The 27,774-nt window shown below is 42.8% G+C and overlaps 1 protein-coding gene across 7 annotated transcripts in view; it reads left to right on the top strand.

Moving 5' to 3' along the window:
• The window catches only part of KCNAB1 (potassium voltage-gated channel subfamily A regulatory beta subunit 1), a 226,802-nt gene that overhangs the window by 177,968 nt on the left and 21,060 nt on the right, over window positions 1-27,774 (top strand). For all 7 annotated transcript variants that reach the window (XM_043521702.1, XM_043521703.1, XM_043521700.1 and 4 more), the window contains 3 exons: window positions 949-993; window positions 3,625-3,668; window positions 10,081-10,167. In XM_043521702.1, coding sequence (XP_043377637.1) covers window positions 949-993; window positions 3,625-3,668; window positions 10,081-10,167 — 176 coding nt within the window. The remainder of the gene's footprint in view (window positions 1-948; window positions 994-3,624; window positions 3,669-10,080; window positions 10,168-27,774) is intronic.

The raw sequence follows: 27,774 nt of genomic DNA, 5'->3' as shown, positions 1-27,774 counted from the left end.
AGCAAAGTATTTTCCAGCCAATAGATCTTTGTTTTAGTAATACAGTACATTGGAATTTTTAGACAAACTTAGCAAATGGATCATTCTTTTGGTTTTAATATCTCAAGGTCACTGTATAACAATATTCATACTGCTTCTCATTGAAGTAGTTTCATAACAGTAATTTACATCAGATGCTTTTGGTGACATTTTCTACACTCTTTTCTCTTGACACAGCAGCATTAATGAAATTGCCAGGATAGTCTGATGTTTATCATTAATCACTGTGGGTTCTTGTGACACTGTAATGCCTAAGTGCTTAGCAGCAGCTACAGGCAGAGCATGTGATTTCATAAATCCCTTATCTGTGAGCTCTAGAATTGATCCTTTAAAACAATGACTAACATGTTTTGTTTTTCTGGAAGAGTTAAATGCTGAACTGAGCATTTCTGATTTTTCTCTCACTACCATCACTTTCACACTGGTTAACTCCATTGATTTCAATGGAGTTGCAGCTGATTTACACAGTTGTGAGAGGAGAATTGGCCCCTAAATCTTAAGGAAAATACTAACTTTGCTTTATCTCAGAGTACAGAAGCTACTTGCCTTATTTATTTTAGGGTCCACATTTTGTTTACAATGTAACAAGGTTGTACTGTATTATTGATCAGACAATGAAAGTTTGATCATCTACACTTGGACTGGTATAAAAAAGTGTATATATAGTTATTCATTAGAAGCAATCAGAACATAGAGCCATAGTTATGCATTGTCCTCCAGGCCAAAGTTAAGAACCTTCAATTGAGAGTCTTCTTTGAAGACAAACCTTATACTGCTTTAGCTGTAAATAAAAAGAAATTGCCACTTTTGGAGTGGGACAACACCTAAAAAGGGTGGATTTTGTTTTGATCTTTACTCTATATGCCTGTTAAAAACAAAATTGCAACATACTTTCTTTTTTATGTATAGGAGGTCCAGTCTGGTCATAACAACAAAACTCTACTGGGGTGGAAAGTAAGTTTTATAATTGTTTTGTTCCAGATAATACAGTTTAATTCTGCATGGCTTTATCCATTTAAGGCAGGGGTGGGCAAACTTTTTGGCCCAAGGGCCACATTGGGGTTGCGAAACGGTATGGAGGGCCAGGGAGGGAATGCTGTGCCTCCCCAAACAGCCTGGCCCCTGCCACCTATCCTCCCCCTCCCACTTCCTGCCCCCCCCCAGAACCTCCGACCCATCCAATCCCACGCGCTTCTTGTCCCCTAACTGCCCCCCCCCGGGACCCCACAACCTATCCAACACCCCCTGCTCCTTGTCCCCTGACTGCCCTAACCCCTATCCACACCCCTGCTCCCTAACAGGCCCCCTGGGATCGCCGACCCATCCATCCCTCCCCCACTCCTTGTCCTCTGACCACCCTCTTCCAGGACCCCCATCCCTAACTGCCCCCCCGGGATCCCACCCCCTATCCACCCTCCCCCCCCCCGCTCCCTGTCCTCCCCGACCCCCCGGGACCCCACCCCCTATCCAATCCCTCCTGCTCCCTGTCTCCTGACTGCCCCCCGAACCTCTGCCCCATCCAACTGCCCCCTATCCCCTGACTGTCCCCCGGGACCTCCTGCCCTCCCCCCATCCCCTTACCCTTACCAGGCTGCTCAGAGTGGCAGGACAGGCTTATTTGAAAGCCTGGGAAGTGGGCGGGCACAAGCTGCGCTGCTCACGTGGCGACGTGGCTGCAGGGGAGGGGGAACAGCAGGGGAGGGGCTGGGAGCGAGCCTCCTGGGCCGGGAGCTCAGGGGCCAGGCAGGACGGTCCCGAAGGCTGGATGTGGCCCGCAGGCCATAGTTTGCCCATCCCTGCTTTAAGGCAACCAAGTTATATACAGGTTAGTGAAATCTCGGGGCTAATTTATTCTCATTTGAAGATGACTTTTAAAGAAGTCAGTGCTCAACAAAGATATTAACCTGGCATTAGACCCTAGCAAATGGTATCAAAAGGAATAACCCCTCTGCACTCTTTTGATGCAAGATAATTCATTTAGATTGTTCAAGTGCAGTCTCTTAAACTTCCATTTCCAAAACATGGATGAAATCAGAAGGAGCACAACCAGCATAATGCTACACAAAGCTGCCCAACCCTGCCAACATGATAACATTTTATTTAACACGGTGTTAAGTTAAACCCACAGGTCAGGGAGATATTTTTAAGATCACTCCCCGCAGTGAGCTCAGATAAAAAAGACCATCTTGTTTGAGATAAAAATGAGCCATTTCTCTCTTAGTGTTGAGCTAAATGAAAGAGAGTTTGCCCTCTGTTGTGGGCTTGAAGCACAAATTTTACTGGCTGAATTTACTTCTGATATGTTACCAGTGTTTGAACTATTGGTTAAATTATTCAAAGAAATTTAACGAGTTTTGCTTTTCAAACTCTGTACAACCTTTCTGTCTGTCTGCCTGCCTTCCAATCTGATCTGCACGGTGTATTTTGTAACACACTGAAATCAAAGTCTATCAGAATGTCTAAGAAAAAATGTAAAGTTTACTCCTTATCATAACTTATAAAAACTGCAACATGTGGAACTGGGAGGTTTTCTTTGGACATGTTGTATAAAACAGTGAAATGACAAAATCATTTTACTCAAGTTATTTATCATAAATTTTGAAGCTGGAGAGAGAGGATATAGGTTTTGGCTTCTCCAGCAGACTCTAGATATAAATAAGAGAATGCTATGCATTTGAGTACTGTAGATTTATAGCAATGGTCTAGTTTGACTTTATTGTGCCATTGCTTTGCTTCAGACTCAAAATATGGTTGATATGTTACAAACACATACAAAATTAAACAGTCTGTAAGAAAGATTATAAAATGTTATATTCCCTCTAAATCTAGTTTAGATTTGAAATATGGGCCACATAAAATGGATGTAATTTCTTGTAGTTTTTCCTTAGAAGTGAGATGTCTACAGAATATACACTACGCAAAGAGACTGTGTCATTGTTTAACAACTTTGGGCCTGACCCTGCAGTCCTCACTCAAGCAAAATTCCTATTGACTCGTCCTAATAAGGACTGCGGTATCTCTGAAAGCCCATATTAATTACTTTGTTGCAGTTCATAAAACTGACTGTATGTCTACATTTGAGGGAAAAGCAATTATTCTATTTTATACCTTTTTGGAATAGTTGTCAAAAGGTGTTGTGAACAAGAAAGTTTCAGTAAGGTTGTTCTGAAGAGACCAGTTAGGACAGGGGATTGAATCAAATCCTAGTCCACCAAATTTAATTGAAGCTTGTATTGGTTTTTGCTTCATCTTCCAATTAAACTTAATCACTGCATTCTCCCACTTCTAAAAGAATGATAAATTGCATGTCAGGTTGTACATTACTATAGAAAGGATGAAAGTTCCTCGGTTATTATTAATATGAATGTTGTTGCTTCTGGATGCTATTGTCTCTGGGATTTGGTTGTTTCTTCTCCAGTGAAGGGTAGCTCTGTTGTTTGAGTTCTAATTTTCTCATTTCTCAAACATTCAAAGCTTGTTCTGACTGGAATATAAAATTAGCAAATCTAAGAACATCAGTTCTTCAGAAGTCTTATAATAATAACACCCACACTAATAGTAATTTTACCTGGTGTATCTTTGCAGAGCTGAAACAGAAAGGGGGCTTTCAAGAAAACACATCATTGAAGGTATGTGCTGTAAATGTGCCTTATCCATTCCAAGAATCCATCTGGCTTAAGGAACACTTTGAATAAGGAAAAAACAAAGATGAGATTCACTCCACTTGCATGAAGCCCAAGTATTCAGACTCAGTGCAGATGGAGTGTGAGGATGAAGAGAGGTGAAATTCACGTCACAACCTGGGCCAGTGTGCAGAGCTGCTTCTCCAAACTGTGGGCTGGAAAAGCAGTCATAATCCCTCCATGGTTGTTTTGGGCATTGGGACATAAAGGTGGATCCACCCCCCCCGCCCTCGTGCTGGCCTCCCCCAAATTGATCTTCCATGCCGGTTCCATTTCTTGATTGGAGATCAGTTTGTGGCAAGCTGGGGCTTCTCAGGCACTCCACTGCAGCTGCTCAGCCAGCCAACCTCTTGTGCAGTCCCAGTTCAGTGCCCTAAGTGGAGCAGAGGGCCTCATGCTAGCTCTCTGCACAAGGGGTGAAGAAATGCAATGCATACAAGAAACTTAAAATACTTTACGTCTTCAACATCTGCTTTTTAATCATTGATTTGTTAAACTTATTCATAAATGATCTGGAGAAAGGGGTAAACAGCGAGGTAGCAAAGTTTGTTGACGATACTAAACTGCTCATGATAGTTAAGACCAAAGCAGACTGTGAAGAACTTCAAAAAGATCTCACAAAACTAAGTGATTGAGCAACAAAATGGCAAATGAAATTTAATGTGGATAAATGTAAAGTAATGCACATTGGAAAAAATAACCCCAATTATACATACAATATGATGGGGGCTAATTTAGCTACAACTAATCAGAAGAAAGATCTTGGAGTCATCATGGATAGTTCTCTGAAGAAGTCCACGCAGTGTACAGCGGCAGTCAAAAGAGCAAATGGGATGTTAGGAATCATTAAAAAAGGGATAGAGAATAAGACGAAGAATATCTTATTGCCCTTATATAAATCCATGGTATACCCACATCTTGAATACTGCATACAGATGTGGTCTCCTCATCTCAAAAAAGATATACTGGCATTAGAAAAGGTTCAGAAAAGGGCAACTAAAATGATTAGGGGCTTGGAACGGGTCCCATATGAGGAGAGATTAAAGAGGCTAGGACTTTTCAGCTTGGAAAAGAGGAGACTAATGGGGGATATGATAGAGGTATATAAAATCATGAGTGGTGTGGAGAAAGTGAATAAGGGAAAGTTATTTATTTGTTCCCATAAGAACTAGGGGCCACCAAATGAAATTAATGGGCAGCAGGTTTAAAACAAAAGGAAGTTCTTCTTCACTCAGCGCACAGTCATCCTGTGGAACTCCTTGCCTAAGGAGGTTGTGAAGGCTAGGACTATAACAGGGTTTAAAAGAGAACTGGATAAATTCATGGAGATTAAGTCCATTAATGGCTATTAGCCAGGATGGGTAAGGAATGGTGTCCCTACCCTCTGTTTGTCAGAGGGTGGAGATGAATGGCAACGGAGAGATCACTTGATCATTACCTGTTAGGTTCACTCCCTGTGGGGCACCTGGCATTGGCCGCTGTCGGTGGACAGGATACTGGGCTGGATGGACCTTTGGTCTGACCCAGTATGGCCATTCTTATGTTCTTAAACAAATCCATTCAGCAATCTGTGACATATATTATTGTATACAGTTTTTTCAGGTATATTGCTCACCTGAACCCCTCATTAATTACACCACCTATCTCCCAGTATTGCTTGCCTTGTGCAGACTGCTGGAGGTTTAAAACATTGTTCTTGAGAATATGCCTGATCCTATTCTTTATAAAATGAATAGGAGTTCAATGGGATCAGCCCCAATATTTGCATTTGTGAAGTCTGACTGAGTTTTAAATTATCCTGTTGTCGCCTCTTGTTGGCTGTTTACTGACTGGGGATTTTGATCATGCTAGATAAATTTCCTTTCACCTGATCTGTTCAATAAAATGGCAAAAATGACTGGATATGGCAAAAAAGGCTGAAAAGAATCTGTGGTTGTACAGACCTCTTTACTGAAAGAAGAGAAGCATAAAGGAGAGGGAGAATTTGAGAGGGGCAGGACCTGAGCACACAAACCAAAACAAAGAACTCCTCTTGGTTTTGTGTATTTGAAAAAGTTTAAAATCTGTGGGCAAGCCCCCGGCTGGTGAATGTCAACGTAGCTCCATTGAAGTCTCCGGAGCTCTAATGATTTATACCAGCTGAGGTTCTGACCCATAATCTCTTTTGAAATATTTCTTTTATTCTCCATTGTTCTTATCATTTGTTCCATTTCTCCTTTGTGTATTCTTCCCATTTCTCCTCTGTATGTGGTATTCACCTCCTTCTGAATGCCTCTGTTCTCCCCCCGCTCAGTCTAAAAGCGGGGGCAGCTCCTCCCTCCCTTCCAGCCAGGAGGGCTTCATACCACTATCAGCACACCACCAAACTGAGCTGTGATTAATCAGGAGGGGCAAGGAGTCCCTGGCATACACCCTGGGAAACCCCCAGCAAACCCAGTCCAGCCAGTTGCCACCCCCATCATCTTTTGAGTCTCTTTGGATGGTGGGTGACCTAAGGGGGTGGGGCCGACAGCTGATCTGAATTTATTTAATGTCATTTTTGTATGTAATGTGCATATAGAACACAGAAGAAAATCCAGACTCAGTTCCAGCGTATTAAGTGTGAGCAGTCTCAGCTGAAAACTTCCTATAGGGAGAATGCAGCTTCTTGGAAAGGTTTATGATTTCATCCCAAATTGACATCTTAAAAGCATTATTGAAGCAGTATTGGAGGCCCTTTGATTTAAAACCCTGAGTACAGACCAAAAAAAGGAAAGTGAATAAGTTAGTAAAAAGAGAAAATTGAGGAAGGGAGTGATTGAGTTAATACCAATAGTTCAGTAGGATGCAAGTCATGGAGAGGAGGAGGTGATAGTATTGCTCTGAGTCACCTGAAAGAAGAATGTTGGAGGGGCATGCAGAAAAGGAGCTGAAACATGAAATAGACCAAATGGGTTTGGTCAGTTTATGGGACTGAAGTGTGAGAGTAGATGAGATAGCCCGTAGAAGCCAAAAGTTTAAAACCAGCCTCTAAATTTTAATGTGGCCAGGTTTTTGGCTTGCATGCCTCATCCCTTGGATACATGCACATGTCTGGACAGTGCCTTGCATGATGGAAACCCAGTTGGCTTTTCTGTGCTCCTGCAATATACATGTTTAATAATAATAATACATATTTGTATGTAAAAATTGAGTTTGGACAAATACTTGGGTAATACACAATTATAGGTGCTGAGGTGGTTGAAGTTTCTGCAGATTTGGCTCTCGAGATCTTCCCATACTGCACCAAAATATTAAGGATCAGATTGTGCCAGACAAGCTCAGCCCCATGTTAAGCTCAGTGAGCCTTCTTGCCACTCTGGGGAGAGCGTGTGGGAGGATAGTGCTTTAAGAGGTGCATTTTTGTTATAGAGTTTGTTATGGAAATTAAGCAAGAACGATACAAAAAAACTTGGTTGCTTAACAGTACATGCCAAAAACTGCTGATTATGTTTTAGCACCCAGCACATGGTGTCCTTGTGCTTTAGAGTAAGCAGATAAGTGTGTAACATATAATATCATAGCAGTGTAAAATATGCAATACAAATTCCATTCACAAGAGAAAACAGAAGCAGGTCAAATAGCTAGGAGAGATGGGTAGACTGAAATCCCTCTGGGTAGTTCATGACCACAGGGAGACAGTGCAATGTGTACACTTCCCCTGCATATTGAGGCACTCCCAATGCAGACTGGTCCCTCACCTCTGCAAGTTATTGCAAGGAATGGTGCTACAGCCAGGGCCCCACATTTCTGTATTTCCCAGAGTACAGAGCTGCTATTGTGTTTGGTACCTTCATGAAGGGGAGGGAGCTTACAGGAAGGGAGACTCCTTCTGCATTATGGCAAGAAAGAATCTGCCCCTATATCTGTGTTCATACACTACACAAAGGGATTTCAAACCACCCATTTCTTGTGCCTATTTGACCTGCTTCTGTCTTCTGTTCTGAAAGGAATTTGTATGATAGGTTCTTTATACTGCCACAAAATTATGTGCTATATGTCAGCCTGCTTATTCTAAAGTGAAGAACTCCATGCACTATGTGCTAAAATAAAATCTTGCAGATTCCTATAGAGAAATGTTTGGTGTGCATCATTACACAACCAAGCTCTTTGCTAAGTGATACTATCTGTTAAATTTCAATATCAAATTCCATATGAAAAATATACCCCTTGAGTAGATTTTATTTTGCAATAATTGAAATTTACAGGCATGGTGAAAAATGAAATACTTTTTATTGAGTTGTGAATCTTGGAGCTGAGTAGTCTTGCCTCTCACATATGAGATAAAACCTAATTGTGTCCTGTAGCTATTACATTTTAACAGCTTTTGCATGCCCCATTCTTCTAGGTGCATTCACATTTGATCCAAAACATTGCTAGTGTTAAAAATAAGGCAAGTTAGAAAAAGAAAAGTTCAGAACTACAAATATTAATTATGCACAGTAACAATATATTATGTTATAGAGATGGGCTCAAGCCTCAATACCTGGATCTGGAATGCCCCAACATTGGGGTGTAGCTGGATCTAGGGTTTTGTTTTGGCTTATTATACACAGCATGCACAGCAAATTATAAGGAGAAAATGTGAAGTAGTAGTTGTGGCAAATTATTTGCCACCAGTGCACAAGCTGGAATACGTTTGTGTGAACCGTTCTTCCACTAAGCCTGTTTGCAGATAGTTCACAAGCAGGAAAAAAAGGCTGAATACATTTAATGAATTGTTCACTGCAAACCTTTTGCCTTGTTACAGTTAAGATACTGATCATTTTAGACACAAAAGAAAGAGAAAGGAAAAGGACCTCTAACCTTCATGTGGAATTAAAATTACCAAAGTGGAGAGCCCCCAGGGACACACAGTTCAAGTTCTCTTTGAATATTGTAGAGCTGTGCATTCCATGATATACTATATCAGCAATAGCCAGTGGTAGTTATACTTTAATTAGAGGTACAGTGTGCCTGTGTGAGGTGTCAGGAACAGAGGGTTTTATCTATGAACCTTGACAAGAGGACTTCACTGTACAGCTACCTGAAAGATTTCTAAAACATTTTCAAACATGACAAGTGCTGTGATTTGTGGCAGAGGGATGTAGTTTGATCAAGTGCTTAAAAAAATGATCATTCACTTTTTATAACTAATTTAAATGAGCCAGGTTCTCCATTTAAAAATACAGTACACTAGTTCTCTGGAAATGTATATTTTTATCTGTTTTCTGAATTGTTCTTATAATTGTTTCATTATGAACACCCCTGAACTTTTGTTTATAGCTGGCATAGCCTGATTTACACCAGCTGAGGATTTAGCCCTCTGGAAATAAGCCAGTTTACATCAACTGAGGTTCGAGTCCTCTTTTCGGGTGGGCAAAGGAGGGGATTAAACAATTCAAAATAAGTATAGCATTACAGTACGCTACATGGGAGCACTCAGACATATTACATGTTCATCTTACTGCTATGAAAAGACGACATAGAACCTTGCATTCCTATAGCATGATCAAACTATAGATCTCAAAGCACTTACATATATAATGAATTAAGCCTCACAGCACTCCTGTGAAATCAATGAGCATTATTGTTATTCCCATTTTATAGATGAGGAAATTGAGATACAGAAAGTGACTTTGTCCTGACACATCATAAATCTGTAGGAGTCAGGAATAGAACCCAACTCTTCTGGTCCCCAGGGCTACGTGGCCACAAGCCTGTAGCCTGGCTATTTGTGCAACATTATGAGTTTAGCTTGTTGCAGTTTGCTGGATAACTTTTGCAAAGAGAGGGTAAATTCTGTTTAACTTAGTAAAGGTGGCATTTGAAGGAGCCTGTTCAGTATCACATTTTTTCAGGGTTGTATTAGTCTTGCTAATCATAAATATATAACAGAATGTCATGATTCCTCTCCCCTGGGTTTTCATTTCTGGAATGCCCCTGGAGTGGCAGGGCTTAATTATGTGGAACCGTACCAATGTAATGTGCCATCGGGTAATGCAAAAATACTCTCTGACAGAATTTTGATTAGATTAACTGAAACAACATCAGTGAACTCTGACCGTGGAGGCTGCTAATTGACAGGCTCACCAGGATGGTGTCTTTTCCAATCCAAATTTGAGTGTAATTAAAAAAAAATTCTTGTGGAGGGCTCTGAATTCTGCATGAAGCCAAACTTTGATATTTTTTTTATGTGGCTGAGCAGACATGAGACATCATTGTCCATCTCCAGTGTACAATTTAGGATAGTTCTGTCCTATGATATGTCGGAACTGTCACCTCTTTTGTGATGTGTTCCAAACTTCATTCTGGCTATTTCTAATGATATGTATTCTTTTTTTTTTCTTGCTGCTTCTAGGATTAAAGGCTTCTCTCCAGAGACTGCAGCTCGAGTATGTGGATGTTGTCTTTGCAAATCGACCAGACAATAATACCCCCATGGAAGGTTAGTGAGAGCTTTAACAAAAGATTTTAATGTGATTGATTCTGGATAAATGGCTTGGACCAATCATAGTGGAAAATGAAAATCTATTTACTAAGTACTCAGGTGAGGCAGATTCACTATAAAACACCTAACTCTTGAGACCTTGGAGTCCTTAATATTTACACTTATTCTAAATGCATTCATCTCTCTTAAACAGGAAAGTATTGAGGATGGTTTATATTGCTGGGGTGGCTTTAATGCTGTTCATTTCCCCAAGTTTATATCCTTTTTCTGATTTCATCAAACATACCTAAAATGAATTTGTGTTTGAATCTTGTGCCAAACTTCTTCATGCCAGATGAAATCTGCCTGCCCATTCCTATAATGTAATAAATCTTTTGCCCTGTTTATGTTTTCAGGATGTGCCTGTGATATTAAGTTTAAAATAGTTTCTGAGGCGCCCATCTTAGGGCCAGTTTGTGAATGCCTCACTGCCATTGGTGAGCAGTAATTCCCATTGACTTCAGTGGTAGTACTCAAGCAAGTACTTGCTTGCCAATGGAAATAAGGGGTTCAAAATTTGGCCCTCAGTGAGGGTATGGGTATAGCTCAATGCCATAACTTTATTCTTACTTTAAAACCAGATCAAATAGATTGCATTTTTTCTGGGCAGTAGACAGTTGGAACTCTTCTCTTGTCTTCCACTCATAACGGACGTGATTCTGCTCCCATTGAAATTGGTGACAAAACTCCTATTGACTTCTATAGTGCAGGATGAGGACTGATAAAAAAAAAAATATTTCTCAGGGTGATCAGTGATCTTACCTTGAATTACTAGATAGTATGATCCGGAATGCAGCACTTAATATAGGGGAGGCATCATGGGTAAAGTTAGGGTAAATTATATTTTTAATTATGATCCATGGGCTGGAGCTACATAGTTTGTGACCAAGTTTCTACCACTGTGGAGCTACCACAGATGATAAATGGAGGTTGGTAGAAGATCAAGGGTAGTGTGTGGCCCTTCTAGGCCTTGTCTAGACTAGAATTTAAAGGTGTGATGTTAGATAACATCTGCTAACAAACTTGTTTTTAAAGTACAGTGAGAACAAGGCACCCTCACTTCAATGCTAGGGGAAACCTCAGCTTTGTCTTGATCAGTTAGCATGCATTAAAGGCAGTGTGCCTTGTCTGTGCTAGACTTTTAAAACATGTTTGTTAGCATGTGTTAGCTGGCACATGCTAACATCACACTTTTAAATCCTAGTCTCAACAAATCCATAGTTGACAAAGTCACTGTTACATTCAGTGGAGGAAAATGACTGCTATTCCGGTCCTTTGTTCAGTTGTTCATTTGCATAGTCAGTTGCCTGATTTGCATGCACAATTATGGTAATTAGACATGTAAATCAGGAACACAGTCATCTGAAAATCTGGCCTTTGAATTATAATTAAACTTCAGAGTTAGCACCCTATTGAATGGAGACCATTAACACTTCTCTTAGCTGTCAGGTGTTTTTCAACCTAATGTAGCCCTACACAGGTTCCAGTTAAGAATATTATCTTCTCAACCATTAGAACTAAAAACTTAATTAAAAAAACCAAACAAACCTTGCAGTCTGCAGAATCTGATTCTGTCATGGGTGGTAGAATAACTACATTAAACAGCCCAGGACTTTGATAACCCTGTTCTAAATTGTTAGCTTGAAATTCAGAGGTTTTGAAGCCCATTTGTTAACTAAGATAGGCTCCAGTTTGAACTCTAAATGGATTACATTAGCGTTACACTGACTGACAACTCCCAGCAGCTAGAAGATGAGGAAATTGGCTTGAGATTTTAAGACAAGGGGAGATTTACTGATGGGTGATAAGGTCAAAAAATATGACATGTTGTATCTTGAAGGGAGAAATAACCATTTTGCTCAGTCAATTATAATATAAGACAGAGTAGAGAGTATTTTATGTGTAAGCATGTTATGGCTGCTCTCACTTATGGCCTTCATGTTCTTTATTGAGCAACAGAAGAAACCATAAGTGACTTTCTGAGTCACTGTTATTGTTGTCGGCTGTATTTAGAAAGTATCTGGGCCTAGCTCAGAAATGAACAATTCACCAACCAATGTGGCCTACATTAGAGCACAGCAGACATGGGCAAATATTGCAAAACTTTGCTATGAATATTTGGTTCACTCTTCTAACTAAATTCACTTTGACTGTGTTTTGTGCTTTGTGTGTGTGTTCACTTTCTGAGAATGTTCTAAGAAATGGGTTTACTGGATCATGATGTTCATGCAAATAGCACATTTTAAGTGAATAGTGGAAAATATTCTTGGGAAGTGAATTCTGAAGTTGTCAATATGACAAGCCAGAAACCTGATTCTAAGAGTTATGTTCATTCAGCATAGGCACAGGGACTGTCTTTTTGTTATGTGTTTACACAGCATCTACCACGGTAAGGTCCCGGTCCATGACTGGGACTCCTGGCTGCCACCCCAATACAAATAATAAGTAATAATGAAACATTATGTGGTCTATGTATCCACCCAAAACTAAGCCATTCAACTAAAATTTTGAATATTTGCAACGAACTGTTTGAATGAGCTATAGCTGAAATTTTTGTCAAGTAATTCTGAATAATTATTGAATTTGAGAGAGTTGTGAGATGTTTGACAACAACTTGCAAACAGAAAATAGGTGAATACACAAGATGTTCACTGTGAATTCTTCATCCAACTCTGCTACAGAATACAAAACCTCTACAACCAAATTGGAAATTCATCCATTTAACAACTCTGCAAGAACAGTCCTTGAGTGTTTCATAGGTTCGTAGATTCCAAGGCCAGAAGAGACCATTGTGATCATCTAGTCTGACTTCCTCTATAATGGAACACATAGAACTTCCCCAAAATAATTCCTAGAGCAGATATTTTAGTAAAGCAACCAATCTTGATTTAAAAATTGTCAGTGATGGAGAATCCATCACAAACCTTGTTCCAGTGGTTAATTACTCTCACTGTTAAAAAAATGTATCCTTTATTTTCAGTCTGAATATGTCTAGGTTCAACTTTCAGACCTGGGGTTATAGTATACCTTTCTGTGTTACAATAAAGAGCCCATTATCTAATATTTGTTCCCCATGTAGGTACTTACAGACTGTAATCCAGTCACCTCTTAACCTTCTTTCTGTTAAGCTAAATAGATTGAGCTCCTTGAATGTGTCACTATAAGGCATGTGTTCTAACCCTTTAATCATTCTTGTGACTCTTCTCTGAACCCTCTCCTTCTTCAAATGTGGACACCAGAACTGGACACAGTATTCCAGCAGCAGTCACCCCGTGCCAAATACAGAGGTAAAATAACCTCTCTACTCCAACTCGAGATTCCCCTGGTTATGCATCCAAGGATTGCATTAGCTCTTTTGGCCACAACATCACATTGGGAGCTAATGTTTAGCTGATTATCTACTATAACCCCCAAATTTTTTTCAGGGTCACTGCTTCTCAGGATAGAGTCCCCCATCCTGTAAATATGGCCTATATTATTTGTTCTTAGATGTACAGATTTATATTTAGCCATATTAAAACATTAATGCATTAGTATCCCTCAGTGGACAGGGTTAGTCTCTACCTAGATGGATTATCACCTACCTCACACCTGAACGGGCATAAGAAACCAATAGAATTGCAGAATTTTGAATGCTGACACAAATGATCTTGCGGCTCCACTTCCCCAGTTATATTCTGCCTCACAGGATGAGCAGCATGAGTGTTTAGCAGCATGCTGTGTACCAGAATTTTCCTTAGGCTAATTGTACCCCCTCGACTTGGTTTAGTCTTCCCATGGGGGTGTAAAAAGTAGTTGAAAACCAGAGAAGTCTAAGAGGAAAACAAATAAATTATGCTCTTGTGATGAGTTAGACGAAGGTTTCTAATCATCAGAAGAGTGAAGTTTTGGAACAGCCTTCCAAGGGAAGCAGTGGGGGCAAAAGATTTATCTGGCTTTAAGATTAAACTCAATAAGTTTATGGAGGAGATGGTATGATGGGGATAATGTGGGTTTGGTAATTAAATATTCATGGTAAATAGGCCCAATTGCCTGTGATGGGATATTAGATGGGGTGGGATCTGAGTTACCCAGGAAAGAATTTTCTGTAGTATCTGGCTGATGAATCTTGCCCATATGCTCAGGGTTTAGCTGATCGCCATATTTGGGGTCGGGAAGGAATTTTCCTCCAGAGCAAACTGGAAGAGGCCCTGGAGGTTTTTCGCCTTCCTCTGTAAGCATGGGGCACGGGTCACTTGCTGGAGGATTCTCTGCTCCTTGAAGTCTTTAAACCACGATTTGAGGACTTCAATAGCTCAGACATGGGTGAGAGGTTTTTTGCAGGAGTGTTGGGTGGGATTCTGTGGCCTGCGTTGTGCTGGAGGTCAGACTAGATGATCATAATGGTCCCTTTTGACCTAAATATCTATGAATCTAGGTCACACCATCCATTCTGACTGTGTCTCTGCCTCTCATGCCAAACTTCTCATCATGGTTATCTCATGTAATCTGCAACCCCCAGCTTCAACTGTAAGAAGCAGAGATCAGCTGTTAGGCCAGAATCTGATAAGTGTGTAACCCCATGAGACTTCAAAACAAGATTTTCCTTTGAGATTTAACTCCTCCTCTGTCCTTTCTGCTGGAGAGGCCTTTCCATTACTCTGCAGTGTTGCCAATGACCTCTTACCATACAGACCTAAGTAAACAGACTTATCTAATGAGGACAGGCTCAGAGAAAAAGTTCCTGACCAGTCTGTGTTATGTCCTCCAAGACCTGTCTGTCTGAAGCCAAAATATCATTAAGCTGCTGTCCCCAGTGGATCCAAAGTTATTTCATGGAATGCAGTAGGCCAATTGTGCAGTGCCTTGCATGGAGTGGAGGGAATTCCTTCCTGAACCTACAAGTTCATTCTCTAGATGGATGTATCTACACCATAGAACAGATTAACTGAGTAGGAAGGATTGCTAGCATAGTGTGCACCAGAATGTTGTCACAACCCCTTCTTTGGCTCTAATGACAGCTTGTATACATCAAAAGATAGAAAAGTAAATTGATTCCACTTGAATCATTAAAGACAATCTGCAATATTAGCATCAGCAGAATTATAGTTTCTCTACAGCATTCTATAACCCTAGATTTCTGGAGGAGGGAGGCTTGAGGGAGGGATTTGACTATGAATGGTGTGGTGTTTACTCTTTTCATGTACTTTTTTTTTTTAATGGTTCACCTAGTAAGCTGCTTCTATCCCACAGCAGCTGTTGAGCCATCTGTCAGTTCTGCAATATCTGGCTTGCACAGTACATGTTAAACTTCCTTGGGGGGAAAAAAATAAACCCACAGTCATTCCTGATTCCTACTCCTTATTTATTCCTGTTTTTCCCAATATTCTCAATGTTAGTACCACAAGTAAATAAAATTATCCTTTGCTTGCTCGCTTCCATGATACAAAGCACAGTGAAACCTTTGAAATAAATAGTTATCCAGTCACAGCAGAGAGAAGTTTCAGAGTAACAGCCGTGTTAGTCTGTATTCGCAAAAAGAAAAGGAGTACTTGTGGCACCTTAGAGACTAACCAATTTATTTGAGCATAAGCTTCCTTCTAATATGCACAGTTATATAGGATTCCAGAGAATGGCAGGATATGCAGCTAGAATTTAATGGTAAGGACACAGTAGTTTTTTTAAGGAAGTCAGTAGTTTCAGAGTTCCATGCACATTCTTCAGTTCTTGTTCTTTTCATTAAAGCTGCAGTTGTCTTCCTAGGGTGCTGCTTTGGTTCCAGTGGAAAGTGGTTTATAGGCTGTAAAAGAGTGTGTACATACCATTCAGTAAATTCAGTAATCTTAAGGCATTCATTGTTTATAGTACCAGTGGCCAAAATGTCAGGAACTTACATGTGAGTAAATAACATTATCATGTTGTTACTTTATGGGTGGCCAAAATGTAGGGAATTTTATCTGTCAATAAATGGTAAATAATAAATGCCTTCAAACTATTGAATTACTCCCTTAGCCTGCCCATCCAAAAAATCCAGAAATCCAAATCCAGTATGCTGTATTTCTGAAGTAGGGCCAGGCAAACTAGTTAAGGAATAAGTACCAACCTCCTGTATTAATAGTATAGAACTCAACCTAAAAGTTCTGAAATTTTAACTTTTGTTTTCCCTACCCTCTTCCTTAACCAGAACTGCCAAAATACTGGAGGAGGCCATTCCTGGGGTATTTCCAGACTGATTGGAAACAGGAATCACTAGAAATCCTGAGTTAAAATCAATCCTCATAAGATTCCTAGCCATATATTTGTTGATGCAGGAGGTTCTTCTTTGAATGCTTGCTCATTTCCATTCCATGTTAGGTGTGTGTGTGCGGCGTGCACAGTTGCTGGAGATTTTTTCCTCAGTGCTATTCGTGGGGCTGGCTCTAGCGTGCTCTGATGCCGCATGCTTATGCACTGGTATAAGGGACTCAGCCAGCTCCACACCCTCTCAGTTCCTTCTTACTGCCCGTGATGGTTGCTGGAATAGCTCCTCCTACTTCAGCAAACTCTTACTCAGTGGTCTTAGTTTAGTCCTTTTCCCTTGTTTCTCTATCCCGGTTCTTTATTTTCTCAGTTTGGACTGTTGTAGATCAGTTGTATATAGCTAGCCAGCACGTCTCACCCTGTTAATGGAGTTTCATCTGCTACGATGCCAGAGTATTCTTCGGTCCCCAGTTTCAAGTCCTGTGCCTCCTGCACAAGCCCGTGCAGTGACCCACACTCCAGTTGTCTGAGTTGTCTGGGAGAGACTCATATCAGGGACCACTGCCAGATCTGTCCGGACTTCAAGCCCCATACGAAGGACAGGGAGTCCAGATAGATGTCCCTCCTGACGGAGGCAGTGCTCCATCCCTCATTGGAGCTGAGGTGGCTCGACTCGGAACCCAGTAGCTCAGCATCGGTGTGGCATGTTCCTCCTGCTACGAGAGTATCTTGGCACCATTCTCCTTCACTGATGCTAAAGAAGAAACATCAGAAGCAGCTGGCCAAGAGGGAACATTTCCCAACTCTGAAGAGAGCCAAGCACAGGGAGTGCAGGGGGAGTGTGACCTGAGTCTGGCCATTCCTCTGCCCCCACTCTGAGGGTGACACCGTCGACTCCATCTCATATGCAGGCTCTGTGGAGTCAAGTCCTGGACCATCGCTAGCACCAGAGGGGCAATGTGGCACCAGCAGGATCACAGTACCATCTACTCCGGAGGTGTTCGTTGTGGCCAGGGAGCTGCTGGCGCTGTCAGTAGCCATCGCAAGTGGAACAAGTGGTGGCAGCAGTGAGTAGAAAGGAGCATGTGGTCTCGGGCTCCCGTTCAGTACCAGCCTCCTTGGTACCATCTAGAGGGAAACTGTCCCTGCTTGCCTCTATGCAGGTCTTCCCACCTTGGCACTGTTCCCTGGCCCCCGATGGGTACTGCCCCTCCATGGTCTCCGGAGGATGGCTGTAGCAGGGCAGCTACCCCACTCCTGTGAAAGGCTAGGGGAAGCAGCCACAGCGGGGGCCACGCCCCAATCAGGGCTGTGAGACAGGAGCTAAGTCAGTCTCTCTCTAGCAGTGGAGAGAGAAGAACCTTGGGAGCAGGGTACCAGAGGCAGAGAAATGCTGGGGAAAGGCAAGAGAAGCTGGGGAGCTCCAGCCTGGCAACTCCCCAGGCCTTGTGCAAGGCCTAAAAAGAGGTACTGGACTGCAGGGAAAGGCAGCAGGTCCAAACCCCCCTTGCCAGTGATGAGTGGTTTACAGACTTCAGTCTGCCTAGTGAGTGGGGGCTAGATGATGACTGACGGTAGTCACTGAGGCAAGGTGGGGATAAAGGGTTGGGGGTTCCCCTGGGAGGGGAGACCCAGACTGTGGGTTACTGCATGACCATGAGTTGATTGACCATGAGTTGGTTGAGTTCAGGATCCTGACGCAGGGAAGAAAGGTAAGCAGCAGGATACGGACCCTGGACTTCAGGAAAGCAGACTTCGACTCCCTCAGGGAACAGATGGCCAGGATCCCCTGGGGGACTAACATGAAGGGGAAGGGAGTCCAGGAGAGCTGGCTGTGTTTCAAGGAATCCCTGTTGAGGTTACAGGGACAAACCATCCCGATGAGTCGAAAGAATAGTAAATATGGCAGGCGACCAGCTTGGCTTAATGGTGAAATCCTAGCGGATCTTAAACATAAAAAAGAAGCTTACAAGAAGTGGAAGGTTGGACATATGACCAGGGAAGAGTATAAAAATATTGCTCGGGCATGTAGGAAAGATATCAGGAGGGCCAAATCGCACCTGGAGCTGCAGCTAGCAAGAGATGTCAAGAGTAACAAGAAGGGTTTCTTCAGGTATGTTGGCAACAAGAAGAAAGCCAAGGAAAGTGTGGGCCCCTTACTGAATGAGGGAGGCAACCTAGTGACAGAGGATGTGGAAAAAGCTAATGTACTCAATGCTTTTTTTGCCTCTGTTTTCACTAACAAGGTCAGCTCCCAGACTGCTGCGCTGGGCATCACAAAATGGGGAAGAGATGGCCAGCCCTCTGTGGAGATAGAGGTGGTTAGGGACTATTTAGAAAAGCTGGACGTGCACAAGTCCATGGGGCCGGACGAGTTGCATCCGAGAGTGCTGAAGGAATTGGCTGCTGTGATTGCAGAGCCCTTGGCCATTATCTTTGAAAACTCGTGGCGAACGGGGGAAGTCCCAGATGACTGGAAAAAGGCTAATGTAGTGCCAGTCTTTAAAAAAGGGAAGAAGGAGGATCCTGGGAACTACAGGCCAGTCAGCCTCACCTCAGTCCCTGGAAAAATCATGGAGCAGGTCCTCAAAGAATCAATCCTGAAGCACTTACATGAGAGGAAAGTGATCAGGAACAGTCAGCATGGATTCACCAAGGGAAGGTCATGCCTGACTAATCTAATCGCCTTTTATGATGAGATTACTGGTTCTGTGGATGAAGGGGAAGCAGTGGATGTATTGTTTCTTGACTTTAGCAAAGCTTTTGACACGGTCTCCCACAGTATTCTTGTCAGCAAGTTAAGGAAGTATGGGCTGGATGAATGCACTATAAGGTGGGTAGAAAGCTGGCTAGATTGTCGGGCTCAACGGGTAGTGATCAATGGCTCCATGTCTAGTTGGCAGCCGGTGTCAAGTGGAGTGCCCCAGGGGTCGGTCCTGGGGCCCGTTTTGTTCAATATCTTCATAAATGATCTGGAGGATGGTGTGGATTGCACTCTCAGCAAATTTGCGGATGATACTAAACTGGGAGGAGTGGTAGATACGCTGGAGGGGAGGGATAGGATACAGAAGGACCTAGACAAATTGGAGGTTTGGGCCAAAAGAAATCTGATGAGGTTCAATAAGGATAAGTGCAGGGTCCTGCACTTAGGATGGAAGAATCCAATGCACCGCTACAGACTAGGGACCGAATGGCTAGGCAGCAGTTCTGCGGAAAAGGACCTAGGGGTGACAGTGGACGAGAAGCTGGATATGAGTCAGCAGTGTGCCCTTGTTGCCAAGAAGGCCAATGGCATTTTGGGATGTATAAGTAGGGGCATAGCGAGCAGATCGAGGGACGTGATCGTTCCCCTCTATTCGACACTGGTGAGGCCTCATCTGGAGTACTGTGTCCAGTTTTGGGCCCCACACTACAAGAAGGATGTGGATAAATTGGAGAGAGTCCAGCGAAGGGCAACAAAAATGATTAGGGGTCTAGAGCACATGACTTATGAGGAGAGGCTGAGGGAGCTGGGATTGTTTAGTCTGCAGAAGAGAAGAATGAGGGGGGATTTGATAGCTGCTTTCAACTACCTGAAAGGGGGTTCCAAAGAGGATGGCTCTAGACTGTTCTCAATGGTAGCAGATGACAGAACGAGGAGTAATGGTCTCAAGTTGCAATGGGGGAGGTTTAGATTGGATATTAGGAAAAACTTTTTCACTAAGAGGGTGGTGAAACACTGGAATGCGTTACCTAGGGAGGTGGTAGAATCTCCTTCCTTAGAGGTTTTTAAGGTCAGGCTTGACAAAGCCCTGGCTGGGATGATTTAACTGGGACTTGGTCCTGCTTCGAGCAGGGGGTTGGACTAGATGACCTTCTGGGGTCCCTTCCAACCCTGATATTCTATGATTCTATGATTCCAGATGCTCGTACTCTGTAGTCTCAGAAAGAAGAGAGGCCCTGTCCCTCTCACCGGCACCCAACCTGCACTCCTGTACCGAGCCCAGTATCGAGCTTTAGGACCTAGATCGATGGACCCAGTTGGTGCAGAAGGAGAAGAAGAGAACCCCCTGCCGGTACAGGCATCTTCTCCTTCATGCCTGGATGAGGCAGTGTCTGGGGCATGTTTATCCCCCCTCACAATGACTTCACAGCTCACCAGGAGCTGTTGAAAAGAGTGGCCTTGAAACTTGGGCTGGAAGTGGAGGTAGTCAAAGAATCCTCCCGCAGCCTGGTCAATATTTTGACCACTGCAGGCCCTTTGAAAGTGACCCTCCCTCTCAATGGGGCCATTATAAGACCAGTTAAAGCCCTGTGACAAACCCCATCCTCCCGGCCTCCTATCACAAAAAGAGTTGAAAAGAAACACTTTGTTCCCGCTCAAGGCTGTGGGTACTTGTATTCCCACCCTATCCGGGTCCCTAATGGTCTCTGAGGCCAATGAGAGGGACAGACAGAGTTAGCAAGAAGTGACCTCCAAACCACAGGATGCAAAGAGACTAGACCTTTTTGGCAGAAAGGTTTATTCTACAGGGTGTCTACCGCTCTGCATCTCCAACCAGCAGACATTGCTGGGGAGATACAGTGTTAATGTTTGGGAGTTGATGTTGAAGGACTCTGTTCCCCAACAGTCAAGACAGGAGTTCTATGTGCTGGTGGACAAAGGGAAATCTGTGGCCAGGGCCTCCCTACGGGCTACCCTGGATGTGGCAGTTTTGGCAGTTAGATTCATGGTGTCTACAGTGGTCATGTGCAGATATTCTTGGCTCCAGTCCACATCTCTGCCAACAGAGGTCCAACAGTCCATCCAGGACCTGCCATTTGAAGTCACTTCACTCTTCTCTGAACAAATGGATGCGAAGCTTCACAGCCTGAAGGCTTCTAGAGCCACCCTCAAGCCCCTGGGTCTCTATGCCTGGTGTCTTCGATGAAACACTGCAGGCTTCAAAAACTGGTCCGCTTCTCAGCTCCACCACTGTGCTAGGACCCGTTTATAGCCCCTTTTTGCTTTTTAAACCCAGACAACTGCTCCCACCTGCTTCAGCCTCACTACCGGGCCCTCACTCACAGATACTTGGGAAGCGCCAAGCAGAACTTTTGATGGGGTGCCTGAGGGCATTATACCAGTTCCTGTACTGGATCCTGCCCCCTTTTCGTTTTCAGACCGTTTCTCCCGCTTCAGCGCGACGTGGTCCCTCATCACCTCAAACTGCTACGTACTGAGTACGGTGGAGGAAGATTACACTTTCCAGTTTATTTCCATCCCTTCCTTCTATCCCTCTTCCCCATCCCTCTTCAGGGCCCTTCTCATGAGCCACTTTTAGACCAGGAGGCGCAAGCCCTCTTCCAGGTAGGGGCTGTGGAGGAGATACCTCAGAGCTTGAGATGGAAAGGGTTTTAGTCCCTTTATTTCTTAATCCCGAAGGCCAAGCGGGGGTCTCATACCTGTCCTAGACCTTTGTTTCCTTAACAGTTATCTCAAGAAACTGAAGTTCCACATGGTCTCCCTGGATCCAGGGGACTGGTATGTTATTCCCTCCCTGGATCCAGGGGACTGGTATGTTGCCCTCAACTTAAAAGATGCCTATTTTCATATATCCATATTTTTGGGCTACAGAAGATTTCTCAGTTTTGTCATGAACCAGACCCTTTACCAGTTCACCACCCTCCCCTTTGGCCTGTCAGCAGCCCCTCGGGTATTCACGAAATCCATGGCAGTGGTGGCAGCCTTCCTCAGAAGGTGAGGAGTGCAAATGTTCCCTTACCTCGATGACTGGCTGATCAAGGGATGGTCCAAGGCCCAGGTGAGGGCCAGCCTCCACCTGGTCTAAGCTACTTTCCAAGCACTGGGCCTGCTAATAAACAAGCAGAAGTCAATGCTCATCCCCATTCAGAGGATAGAGTTAATTGGTGCAGTGTTTGATTCCACCTGGGGCAGAGCATTCCTCTGAGAGGCTTGCTTCCAGATAATATCATCTCTGATATCGCAGATCAAGGCCCACCCCATCATAACAGGCCATTTCTGCCTCAGACTATTGGCTCATATGGCCCCATGCACATACATGATACAGCATGTGAGACTGCACCTCAGACCCTTTCACGTGTGGCTGGCCTTGGCGCACTCACCAAACTGTCATCATTTGGACTTTGTGCTTACAGTTTCTACCCAGGTCTTCACCTCCCTGGATTGGTAGAGGATCCCCCAGTTGGTGGTCTTGGGTATTCCCTTCATCAGTTCCCAACCCCCAGTATCCTTAATCTCGGTGACTTGAGCACTTCAGGACTCAGGACCTATGGTCAGGAGGAGCTCTCCCTACACATAAATGTCAGAGAGCTCAGAGCGGTCCTCCTAGCATGCCAGGTGTTTCTACCCCAGATTGCACGCAAAGTTGTATGAGTCCTTACAGACAACATGGCAGCCATGTTTTACATCAACAAGCAGGGAGGGGCATGCCCTTCCCCACAGTGTCAAGAGGCCATTCGCTTGTGGGAATTCTGCGTGAAACACTCAATCCACCTCGAAGCGTCTCGCCTTCTGGCAGCCTGGAACAATCTGGCAGATTACCTCAACAGCTATTCATCTACATGATCTCTCCAGACTGGAGAATTTCCAGGCCTGGAGAATTTTATGTGGGTCTTGAGAAATAAACAAATTTTTTTGAGTGATTAAGATAATCTAATTCAATTTACCTGTGACTGAGAACAGATTTGAACCTTTGGAGCATGTCAGAGTTTCTCATTGAATCATGCAAATTAGCGAGGAAAAAGCCTCTGAGTCATCTAGTCCACTCTCTGCCAAAGCTGGATTGCTCCCAGAAGTTCTAAGGTGTATCAAATCACTTAAAATTCTTATGTTAGGCATTGGACAGCTGAGTTAAATTTTTTTCAGAAGACTAATTAATTTATATTCAGAAAATCCGTTGGTGCAGATGATTATAGTCTCCAAGGAGACAGACAAAACTCTGCTAATCTAAAAAGGTGAGACTCATAGTTACTATTATCAAAAAGTAATTTTTTCTGTACCCAAAGCCAGTGGCTCTCATCTTTCCAGACTATTGTACCCCTTTCAGGAGTCTGTCTTGCAAACCCCCAAGTTTCACCTCACTTAAAAACTACTTGCTTACAAAATCAGACGTAAAAATATGGAGGTGTTACAGCACACCGTTACTGAAAAATTGCGGACTTTCTCATTTTTACCATATAATTATAAAATAAGTCAATTGGAATATAAATATTGTACTTACATTTCAGTGTATAATATATAGAGCAGTATCAACAAGTCATTGTTTGTATAAAATTTTAGTTTGTAGTGACTTTGCTAGTGCTCTTTATGTAGCCTATCTAGGTGAGTTTATGTACCCCTGGAAGACCTCTGTGTACCCCGGTTGAAAACCACTGCCCTAAGCAAATACTAGAACATTTTTATAATGAAAGTAATTCCATATCAGGTGCAGTATTCAACCCACATTTATTTATGAAAGGCTCAAATTAGTTCACTTAAGAACTAATCCACTTGTTTCCCTTCCTCTCAACTCCCAATATTGTCATTGTTCCATTTCCCACATCCCTTGGTGACTCTCCAAAGTGCCAGGTCCTCTTTTACCTTTCCCAACAACCCTCTAACAATTTCCCTTCCTCCCTCTCTCTCTCACTACCACTAAAAAGTGGGGGTAGGCCATGTGCCATGTGAATTACAGCTACTGAGTTTGCTAGTGCAGACAGTGTCCAGTAGGCTCCTCATTTCTGTGAGTCATCTGTACAAATGCACAGCCCACTATGCTCAGTTTAAGCAGCCTCTCTGGTTGGCTCTGGGTTCCCAGTTAAAATCTCAGGAGTTCTGTAATGGCAAGTACTCTGTGGCTGAATTAAAAAAAAAAAAGCATAATCTTTTACAAGGACCTAGAAATCGCTATTCAATTTCATAGAAATATCTAGAGACGGGCCCTGGCCAAAATCCCAAGTCAAGATCTCGATCTGAATTTGCAGCTCAGAACTGTTTATCTAGTGGCCTGATGTTGCACATTAAATGCGAACGCTCCAAAATTTACTAAAGTTCAGTATGAGTCCAAGTCTCCTTATCAGAGATATTTTCTTCTCTCTTCTGTAAAATGATTTCCCTTTTTTTAATGATTATAATAATAATTCCTTTTGAAAAGGAAACAATTCCTTGATTACAAAAACAAATATTGAGGCTTCTGGGTGGGTATATTGCATTTTTGAAGCTCCATGCATCATTAATCAGGTTTGGTTTATTATCTTGTAACTCTAGAGTGTGTAATTTTAACCAAGAGGCCTTTTAGGAGACCAGCACTTCAGTTAGGGATATTCTAACACAGGGATTTAACAGTTCACAGTTTTAAGCAGCAATAACCAATCTAAAGAATGCACTAGCTCTTTACATTGAAAATAATGCAATACAAACTACAGAAACCAACTTTGGAATCTTCATTTCATTTCTTTTTTGAAAATAAAATATTTCTGGATTTCCATGGAGGCAGCTTATCCTCTGTGGAAGAACCTGTGGGAGGTGCCCAAAAGAGGCGATCCCTCCAAGGATCCCTTTGTAGAGTTCATTCTCTGTCATTCCATTAAAGGGGGCCAGGAGAGTGAGGTTTAGGCTGCAGGGCCAGTCCACAGCCCATGAGGATTTGCAGGAGGCTTGGGCCATCTACGTGGAAGTGCTTTGCCTCTGCACTAGTTCTGCTTCCTTGAAGCCCCCACCTCCACTGGAGCCATGCTACCAGGGATTTCAACATTGGTGGCTGCCTCCATGAAAAGGGGTGCTCTCCCGAAAAGGTAATATACCTGCGGGTTGCATTCTGTTGTTTTTATTGCTTAAGATTCATGGAGCTGAAGTGGGAACAGTGTGCATCTCTCCCCTGCCAGCCTAGTCTCCACTCTTTAGCCATGCGTGGACATGAGACCCATGGAGAGGGGTGGTTCCACAGAAGTAGCTGAGCCCTGCTTCCTCACATGAGTGAGATGATCAGTGTGTGCAATATGTCCTCCCTGTTCAGACAGAAGGAGGATGGATCTGAGCCTTGGGAAGAAAGATATAATGCGGACCACTCCTCTTCTTTTCTGTCTCAGAGAGACAGGCAGGGGGAGGACATTCCCTGTGATTAATAAGACACAAAAGAATACTACATGGTTTTTATACTTCTTATACCCCTCATGTCATGGCATTTTTAAACACAGTTTTTGTAGCAGTGGTTACAGAAAGGGGAGCTTTTAAGAATCTTTTTCTAGCTAAAAATAAATCACTTTTGTTCAGGGTTATCAAGTGGAAAGTGATGTTATGTTGCTGTTAGTCTGTGGCCGTGGTCTATGGCTTTGGAATGAGTTATTGCTCTCTTCTGGGCAAGGAAAAGTTTCATGGAATCGGAATTAACTTTGAATTTAGATCAGATGTGACACCTCACCTGTACCAGAGTGTTACTTATGAGAGCTGCTGTTAAGTGTAGAAGAACCAAAAGGCATTTGGAATTTCTTAACAGTATCTTTGTGTTCAGCAGAGAAAGAGAGATTCCCAGAGTGTAAGATCAAAACAGCAGCCTAACAGCTTAGCAGCCCGCACTCTTCTCTGCAGCTGAGAACGCAGCTTAATAAGAATACAGGTGCAAGCAGATAAACAACATTCCCTGTTGAAGCCTAGTCACCTCTAGTCAACTGGAAAATAGCAGCTCACATGAGTTCCAGGTTAGCCCATGTCTATTCATTCTGAGGAGTAAGGCCCTGGCCCAACATTTGACAATGCACAAGGGCATTGCTGCACCCATAGAGAGCCCTATTTAAGTCAATGGGAATCTGCACATATTGTCAATGGTAGGATCAGGACTAACTCTTTAGGTACTGAATTAAAATATTCTGCAAAGCACATGCTAACAATACTTTATTTCTAATACATCACGGGATTCACAGATTAATAGCAATTGCTTGTGTGCTGTGTACACAACAGCATTTATATACAAAAGGGGAGGAAATGTTATGATTTGTGGTATAAATATCTGGGGCTTGCTTTCATACTTTTAAGTAATAGAACTAAGTAAATTATAAAAGTTAATTATAAAATAATAATTGTTGTCTTCATTTCATCTCCTGCCACACACACCAATTATAAAATACTGCTCATCTTAGGCCAAATTTTGTTTAATAAATAACAGTAATATAATAAATGAATAACAAAAACAATAAGCACTTCCATTTGGCCTTTCATCTGAGATGTCACAGCAGTTCATAAATATTCCTAACATCTGTGGTAGAAGAGGCACAGGGACCAGGATTTGACTCATAGGAAATAATTTTAATCGACTTTAAAATTGTTACAGTCCGGAGGGGATTGTGTTCAAGATTCTAAATAATCATTTATTTACAACCGATCAACAATTTCCCCCCGCAAACCTGATAGCTACTGTTTCTGTAGGATGCTGACATATTTATGTTCCCCTGTGCAGGCAGCCAGCTAGCTAACAGAGGGAGCAAAAGACCTATTCTCTATTCACAAACCTCTTCCCAGAACTATTCAAACATCACTACGGTTACATTTGTTAGATAAGATATACACTTTGCCATGCTGACTTGCGTTCTATTTTTTAAAGGCTAGGGGGGAATAAAAATCATCATTTACCAAAGAGGGTAGGAGACAAAGGTTAGAAAATGTTGTATTCAAACTTCAAGAAGTTATTACTGCAATAGAATCATAGAATCATAGAATATCAAGGTTGGAAGGGACCTCAGGAGGTCATCTAGTCCAACCCCCTGCTCAAAGCAGGACCGATCCCCGACTAAATCATCCCAGCCAGGGCTTTGTCAAGCCTGACCTTAAAAACTTCTAGGGAAGGAGATTCCACCACCTCCCTAGGTAACGCATTCTAGTGCTTCACCACCCTCCTAGTGAAAAAGTTTTTCCTAATATCCAACCTAAACCTCCCCCACTGCAACTTGAGACCATTACTCCTCGTTCTGTCATCTGCTGCCACTGAGAACAGTCTCAATCATCCTCTTTGGAACCCCCTTTCAGGTAGTTGAATACGGCTATCAAATTCCTCCTCATTCTTCTCTTCTGCAGATTAAATAATCCCAGTTCCCTCAGCCTCTCCTCATAAATCATGTGATCCAGTCCCCTAATCATTTTTCTTGCCTTCCACTGGACTCTTTCCAATTTTTCCACACCCTTCTTGTAGTGTGGGGCCCAAAACTGGGCACAGTACTCCAGATGAGGCCTCACCATTGTCGAAGAGAGGGGAACGATCACGTCCCTCGATCTGCTGGCAATGCCCCTACCTATACATCCCAAAATGCCATTGGCCTTCTTGGCAACAAGGGCACACTGTTGACTTATATCCAACTTCTTGTCCACTGTAACCC

The sequence above is a fragment of the Chelonia mydas genome, chromosome 9, assembly GCF_015237465.2.
Source record: "Chelonia mydas isolate rCheMyd1 chromosome 9, rCheMyd1.pri.v2, whole genome shotgun sequence".
NCBI classification, from domain to species: Eukaryota; Metazoa; Chordata; order Testudines; family Cheloniidae; genus Chelonia; species Chelonia mydas.
The sequence above is the reverse complement of the archived record's forward strand: the minus strand, read 5'-3'. Positions and strand labels throughout refer to the sequence as shown.